This window comes from Branchiostoma floridae, chromosome 19 (assembly GCF_000003815.2).
Source record: "Branchiostoma floridae strain S238N-H82 chromosome 19, Bfl_VNyyK, whole genome shotgun sequence".
Classification (NCBI taxonomy): domain Eukaryota; kingdom Metazoa; phylum Chordata; class Leptocardii; order Amphioxiformes; family Branchiostomatidae; genus Branchiostoma; species Branchiostoma floridae.
Genome location: NC_049997.1, coordinates 16,446,231 through 16,454,837, shown reverse-complemented (window position 1 = coordinate 16,454,837; position 8,607 = coordinate 16,446,231). Strand labels below are relative to the sequence as shown.

The 8,607-nt window shown below is 38.7% G+C and overlaps 1 protein-coding gene across 1 annotated transcript in view; it reads right to left on the bottom strand.

Annotated features, from left to right (window-relative positions):
- LOC118406802 (vasopressin V2 receptor-like) overlaps positions 1–8,607 on the bottom strand; it is a 34,928-nt gene that overhangs the window by 4,282 nt on the left and 22,039 nt on the right. The window contains exons 3-4 of the mRNA XM_035807142.1: positions 2,668–2,810; positions 1,356–1,570 (exon numbers count right to left, since the gene is read on the bottom strand). Coding sequence (XP_035663035.1) covers positions 1,356–1,570; positions 2,668–2,723 — 271 coding nt within the window. The 5' untranslated portion in view covers positions 2,724–2,810. The remainder of the gene's footprint in view (positions 1–1,355; positions 1,571–2,667; positions 2,811–8,607) is intronic.

Below are 8,607 nucleotides of genomic sequence, written 5' to 3'. Positions count from 1 at the left end.
TGCCTACTACGTATAAGTCGATGGAAACTACAGTTTAATAGCTCACTGAAGAAATACTGTTCAATTGCTGTGACAGAGAAGATAGACGCTATGTACAGTATTTACATGTTTATTCATTGCACTGGAAAATTCCTCTAGCTCTTTTCCTTGAGCACAGTAAACAGTTGCCCACGACTTAATGTTCCGTACTAAGGAGTGCAACCCGTTCCAGTAGCGTGCGTGTTAGGTGAACTACACATCCGGTATCCGAGCTTACAGCTTCTTTGTCCAGAGGGAATGCCACTAACCACCGTACTATGGTCTTCACACCCTATTGATATTACCGTTGTTAAATCCTTACAGATCTTGTTCTGCGAAATTTGTTAAATAAGATACATTTATACATTAGCTAGACGTTTCATTGTAACGATCAATGTTGACAATGACTAAAAGCCTACAATCTCTACACATCGTTTTCTATCATAAATAATGCGGCTATACCTACAGTACATCAACCACCATCACAATATTGTGAGATCTCTCTCAAAGTCGCCCAACCTAATAGATGTCCCTATCACGTAGACGGCAGTTTAATGGATAACGTTTCAAGTTGAGACTCTCATCTTAAGCCTTTGGGTTCATTTCCTGTTGATGCTAACATCGCTCATGGCCGTCCTTAAGATCTATAACCCAATGGCAGATACTTTGGTCGATTGCTTCAAGCGGTGAAGGCGTCGATTCCACTTTGATTGAGACATTTGTTTAGATTAAGCCCGCTTGCGGTAAATGAGCTTTAATTAAAACGCGTGTATGTATCATCGCATTTGGACGGTTACGTGCCAAGTTTCTCATGGAAGTATAATGGCGACTCATGGAAGTACAATGGAGTGGGTTGATGGTAGGGGTGTGTAATATGGGTGGGTACCGGTACAGAAAATTTAGGTCCAGGTATGGTCCAGATCCAGGAGGTAAGGTCCAGGTTCGGATCTGAACCTGATTTTTTTGTGAAAACTTGTGAATGGACAACACTCAAAACAATGGTCCGTTTCCCTACAAACAAATTCTGTTTGGTGAAATATCTGTAATTTAAGATGCTATTTTCATGTAAACAACACACATTCATCTGTTTTAGACCAATTTTGACTGAAAAAAAAAAAACTTGGCAAAAATGACTGTCGAGTCTTCTCTACTTTTCTCTTGTTATTTTCTTGGACCCGTAAGCCTCCAAACACGTGAACGCATGCCGCCGTATGTGTTTATGGTAATTTTTTAATCGGTCCAAAAACCACTCCACTGATTTTTCTGGACCGGTCCAACAGCAACAAAAAACCCACCCCTAATCCTGACTCTAGAGGTTATTCAAAAGCGCCACCTACCGAAGATTCCCGTGCCTCGCAGCAGGTACCTCGCCAACCTGATGGGGACGGTGACCCCGGCAAAGGTCAGGTCAACGAACGACAGGTTACCCATGAACCAATCAGATGGCACGTTGCGCGCATGCGCACAGATGATCACCAGGCAGATGACCAAGTTGGACAGGGCTCCAATCGATGACGTCACGGTCAAAATTACAGTCAAGGTCATGCTGGGTCTGGAAAGATAATAAATGAATTGTTTATGCTGTATTATGTATATGAAGGCAATCTTTAATTCCTTTATTAATATAAGAGACGTCCTTCGTAAAAATGTTTAAAGGTTAAAATAGATACGTTTGTACATAAACATAGTAGCCTGAATGTATGCTATTGTCTAGATAAGGCACTTCAATTGAGTTATGTGTCTAGTCCATTATCATAGTAGAACACTCGACTAAAGAACGAGAAGTGTGGTACTAAAAGACGTTCAATATTTTCTTATCAAAACGAGAAGGAACCCTTCCCTGGGTGAGTGGACAAAAACATAATTCTAGTCTAAATGGAGTAGGGAATTTGCCGAGTAGACTTTACCCAATCATTTCATCAATTTTCTTCACGTTTTGTATCAATGCACTAACGTAATACAATGTTCTCTTCTCACTTAGGTGCAAAAATGTAGCTGTAAAGCATAGATATAACATATAACATTCACTAAATGTACTAGATAGCTTGTATAGGTCATTTTGCATGCCCATATATATTAGCGCATTCAGAGCGAGAGTTCAGATGTTGCTTGGTCCAATGATATCGTAATTAAGTTTACCGGTGTCTAATCAATTTATGTCTGCGAGCACTATATTTAGTTTGAGTGGAAGTTCGTAAGCGTGTGTTAGCAATACTCTCACTCATAAATGTCTCAGCCCCAAAATTGGCGAGAATTAACAGTGTTCACTTAAAGAATATAATATTACATGTATAGGTTTTCGACAAAAATGTTATAGTAATAAGCTTGTTTAGATTTGGTTGTTGTTTTCCTATTCCTCGTTCGACCTTTCCTTTATGTCAGAAGAAGGCTCGTTTTGTTGCACGTTTCTTTGTTTCAGAAATGTTCACAGTGTCAACGCTTCGCTCACTCGGTGATTTTATTCGGTATTTATAGCAAATATGCGGTCCTTGCTATATACACCTCGGGGTGGGTCATCTACCACTAGACTTAACATTTAGTTTGCTAATGTGGAACAAACTAGAACGGCTGTTTTATTTTGCTGTTCCGTAAAATCGTTTATGGAAAAGTCAAGTACAAAACTATTTAAAATAATGACGTCATACATACGTCAGCATGTCTTCGTCCTCGTCCGTGGAGGCTGTCGCACTCACGGTGTCGTCCATGTTCACTGGACCTGCGCACTACACTGTCGTAAGTAACTGGCGTAAAACACTACTGGTTGTAATGAACGTCCCCAAGTTTGCTGTCAACTGAAATTGGAAATAAGAAAACGGTCACAAAACACTTATAGCTCATTCAAAGAGCATGCACTTTTTTAATAGGTCATTTCTTACCAAAAGTCAATTTTATGTTTATGTTTAGAAACGAAAACATATTGGAAAATGTCGAAAATCATCTAGGTTTGAGGCCACATTCTGAAGAAGTACGTTAAATTTTCCAATGTTTTCATTGTTATTTGACAACATTTTATATATAATACATTTTTGTACGTTTGGCGCTGAATTATAGACATAATATTGACTATTGACTAAGATTTTCCTGTAAATAATTTACGTTTGGGACCGCAACTGTAAGCAGCGACACCTATAGCTGCAGTACAAAGTGAACCCGCCAGAGTTGCCCTTACGGAAGGTGACAGATAGTCACAAAAAGTCAGTAGCATAAAGTACTTTTTATTCAGCATCCACCGTCTTCCATCAGTCACAGCTTGCGTATCTTCAAGCAAGGAGCTTTTATTCTTGCTTCAAGTTATATTACCTGGATGGTCTAACCTTCATCGAAGTACATAACATAACATAGAGGAGATGACACATGGCTCATGCTGTGCCGCGTGCCACCTGCGTCCCGCTTACAGCGCACACAACCGTGAAACCGTCTGGTCCGGACTATTACTACGGTGTCCCCGATGTGACACCCATCGATTAACATTTATAGATCTCTCGGCACCTCGCTGTATGTATACCGTTAATATTTAAAACGTAACGACGCCTGCTTCCTATTCGGTCCAATGTAAACCAAACTGAGACTCTTAGACAACCAATGAGTGACCAGCAAACCGTTGAAAGATCGTTTGAAGATTTAAATCTTTAAGAAACCGTACAGATGAGTAAAACCGTTGTCATGCTGGGCCAGTATATATTCAGGTTGTTGTACATACTTGATGCCTGTAAGTGGGCCCAGTATTCTAATTAGTTTGTGGTGTTTGTCACCTATATACCATAGCAGATGCAGCACAGAAGAGATAAAGTTTTAATGATCTGATGAAACCATCAGCTTAAGGGAGGTTGTAGGGGAAATAATTCCAAGTAGGGTAAGGGTTTGAAAGACTTGTATGCTATGTGATCGATAAGAAATCTTTGAGGGATCATGGGAAGATCATAGAAATATCATCGGAAGACCTTGGGGATCATTGAAGGATCTTGGGATCATTACTTTAGACATGGTCGATGAGCGATCGTTGAAATATGACCTTGAAAATCGACAAATACTACTGACTTGAACAAATGGATAAGATTTTGGCCAGCCGTATCAGATAGTATTTACTTTCTGTCGGCAGTGACACAGTTTCAAAAATCTCATCCAGCTGCTTGAGTAGCTGCTTTTTGACTTATCATATTACCTGATTGTCTAACCTTTATCTTAGTTTGTGAAAAGTACTAAGAAATAATTGTAGGACCTAGGAAATCATTGAAAAATCATCAACAGATTATGGGAAACCCTTGGAGATCATTGAAAGATAGTTGGAGATAATTGAAAGATGATTGAAAAATCAACATTGGAGATCATCAAAAGATCATAAGCTTACATCTTTGAAAGATTGTCATTGAAGATTATTGAAAGATCATGGTAATATCATGGAAAGACATATAGTCAGGTTCCTTGAGCACAACCAGGGAGTACTTACTTCCAACGTAGTCACTCCCTGGTTGTACCAAAATAACCTTACTATATGAATAATTGTCAACCTGATGAAGTTACTTACGGATCATAGAAAGACATTCGGGATCATCAGGAGATGTGGAGTTTTGACAAGAATAGCTTATCATATGATGTTGTTGCCTGAACAAAAGCAACTACGAAACCATCAATGTGTCTTTCAACGATTATTCAAAAGCTTTCCAACTACAATCTCAAAGGCTCGAAGGCAAAGATGATGACATTTCTATCATAGGATCTAACTGTAGAAGTCTCAATTTCACGGCCCATTCTATGGCTTAGACAGAGATGGCAGCTTGAAAGATGCCTTGGGCATGGATAAAGCTATGTATAATACACGGGATGGAGTTAACGGTGCGGGAAATGTACCCATAATGGTTAACAGTTCATCTGGTACCATTTTGGGATCATGGTCATAAAGTGGCTTTAGGAAAGACCTGTGATAAATAATATGGAGCTCTGGTTAACGACTTACTGTGTTCAATTTTAGTCACATCTGGTCAACATATCGTTTAACCTTAAACTATGGTACATATATTTTTATGCTTTCAATCAAAAGTAGCCTCAGCCCTTTTCAACTCCAAATCTGGAAATATAGTGACAATGACAATGAAGTTTATCGCATATTCATGCCTCACTGGGGCTAAATGCAGTCAGTTTGATATAAAGGTGTCAGGAAATAAATCAGGTAGGTCATTAACTTACGACCAGTCATATTTCTCTACGAATCAGGTCTTGTCAACGCCCCATTCAACAACAAAAAGTGTTATTAACATTGTACATACAAAGTAATCGCAGCTTTTTAACTACAATTGGGAAACACTCTGAATTATTATTTTCTTCTTCTTCGCGTATTCCGTATTATGAAACATTTCTAGCTCCTTCAGGAACAAACGCTAGTTTAACAATACACATTTTCACCATACTAATCTAAATCGTATTTAGCCCTATGGGGGCATACATGTACGTAAAAAAGGTAGCTTTTGTTTTCAACCTTCCGTATCCTTTTCTGAGTCATTTGTAGTCAATGTCTCACTTAACAACATACTACTGTTACCTGATACATACGTTTCACTCTTTGAAATGAAAAATTGATCATTTGTTTAGTGGCTCTCGTATTTCTTTTTGATGCAACGCCTCATTTATCGACAAATATTCCGTTTTACGATACATGCTTTGCACTCTTTTGAATCAAAATCGGTCTCAGCTGTTAGCGATCATAATGGTACGGACCTCTCTGATGTACAGAAAGTACAAAATGTAACAAAATGAAACGAAAGTGAAAAAAAAGACCACAATGAAAGAATTTAGAAAGAATGAAAGGAAATGTACGGAAAGTACGAAATGGAACGAACTTTCTGTACACCCTTTCCTTATATTTCAATCGATTTTATTTCAGTTTGCTTCATATTTCGTTCCATTCCGATGCATTTTGCGCTTTCTGTTTATTCCATTTCGTAGTAATTCGTTCCTCTTTCTATTTCACACTTTCGGTACACCCACCCCCTCGCACATCACTCAAATTCTGACCTCTTGTACCACAATTATAGAATAGGACGCTCTGAGTTTCCATCGACAAGTATTATTCATGTCCACTCAGCCTTTCAGAAAATAGGTCAACTTGTCTCTTAGCGAGCCTGCCATGATTACACGTGCTGACAAATGTAGGTCTCCATCAAACCCTCTCAATCTTTCAAATGGTACGACTGTTTAGAACGGACCCCCTACTGATTGTATTTTCTTTGAAAGATCGTTTTGTTTTTTCTTTGTCTTTTTGTCTATGGCCCTGTGGAAAATAACGATTCAATAATTCATTATAGACGCATCTGGCACATTAGCGCCTTTGTTATCACTGCCTGACCCCAATTCGTAGGATGCAGATGTTGACGACTTGATAGAATCGTTGCAATTTTTCAGGTGCAAAGATATAGAGTCTGGGTGAAAGGACCTTCGTAGCACTTTGGCCTGCCCACACATGCATATCTATGAACTGCAGAAGAACAGAATCTATCATTTTGATGAATGCATGATTATGGGGCCTAGAGGAGATTCGATTGGGACTAAATTATGCAGATATGGGTAGGTTTTAAAGTGTTGCCGCTATCTTGAATGACTACCAACTGTATCTGTACCTGTATCTATATAGCCTGTATAACCGCCCTTCAGCGTAGCACACCAGCTTCTGTATCTGTATCTATATAGTCGGTATAACCGCCTTTCAGCGTAACAAACGAACTTCGCAGGCACACGGTGCGGCAGCAGTTGGGTATACTACACTGAACGACCTGTCAGCTTTTGCACATTTATTTGCGAGTGCTCTTGAAAACTAGCCAACGAAGATGCCCCTACTGTGCTTGGTGATAACAATTTCCTTTTGTATGATATCATTTGTTACAGATTTCTTCAATATTGAATATCCGACTAAAATTGTATCTCGTTTGCCTTCAAACTTCTATATTAGAAACATAAAAAAAGAACAATTTTAACGTATCATTCAGCGTTATGCGATTATTGTTTCGTGTTATCTGTGATCGACATCTATTAGGCTGTTGCAATTCTAAATCAGTTAAAAGCATGACTAGTAGAACGAAATCCACTAGCCTTTGATACAAAATATTATCGACACGATTTTCGCGGATAAAGCTCTATATACAATAGATATCCATTCAGCTGTAAAGAAAATTCAGTCTCGCAATGATAAACTTCATGAAAGTGAGTAAAATGATGTGCACACTGCCGTATATTGTCTTTTATCCAATGTTTTTAGGCTACTTACAAGTGTGGATTGGTTAAAGAGATAGGAAAGTGTAGTGATGACACCAAAGAAGAAGAAGTTAAAGAGATGACAGAGGTACGATACAAACGGCAAAGAATTCTGTTATAAATTCACGTTCATAAGTGTCCAAAATGTTTTAAAACACCGTCAGTAGAAAAATATCGATTCAAAGCAAATTCATTCGAGTTGATCATATATATATTCCTACATTGCTCTTGCATATTTCTTCGTTAGGAAAGGCTCTAAGCCTAAAGCAGGACACCGTTTATTGCACGTAGCAATCATTGTGGAGCTATTCTTTATCAGATTTAACCCAGTTATTCCTAGCTCAGTCTGCATTGGAACAAATATGGTTTCATCAAACATCTTAAGGTTAAAATTGATTGTCATAGAAAAGATCTTGCAGCGATAGCTTAAACCCAATTTTTGCGTAAGTCTGATGTCAAAGGCCATTTTTAGTCTATAGCTGCCTCCGTCCTGATTCAGAGAATATTGGTGGGGCCGGATTTAGTTTTTTTTTGGTATCGTACGAAACAAATAATTGATCTCCAATATAGTCCAACAACAAATAAAAACAGAATGATTTTTACCGCTTTTTATTTGAACAGATGATAAGTATGCATTACACACTAGAAGCCTGTTTAGACCCCCGTCTCGGTTCAATGAAGGTTGATGATGTAGACAGGCTCCTTTACTTTCTCACGAGCAAATGTTGTACAGTGATCATCAATTTAGTCCAACAACAAAGAAGGACAGAATCGTTTTTACCGCCTTTTACTTGAACAGATGATAAGCTGTACATTACACGTTAGAAACTTGTATCGGCCCTCATCCCGGTTCAATAAATCTTGATGGACCCGTGTTAACAGCTTCCTTTACTTTTTTCACAAAAAAATCTTGTTCAGTGTATACCAATCTACTCTAACAACAGCGTATGACAGATTAGCATAGTTACTGCCCTTGACTTGAACAAACAGTACACTATACATTACACGTTGGCAAGCTGTATCAGCCTTCGTCCCGGTTCAATGAATGAAGGTTTATGGACCCAGCCTCCTTTGCTTTCTTCAACAACAAAAAAACGTTAAGTGATCATCAATCTAGCTCAACAGCATAGTAGGACGGATGCGTTTTTTCTACCGCCTCATATTTGAGCAGACGACAAATTCTGCATTACACGAAATCCAATGGAATATATGCCACCAGAGACTTGTAACCATGTTAGGGTTCGCTAACGCATTAAGAAAACATGCTTGATACGTCTGAACCGTACAATCATGCTACCGAATCATAAGATCATGCCATTAGAAGTCTCTAAGGATTTCAAGGGCGCC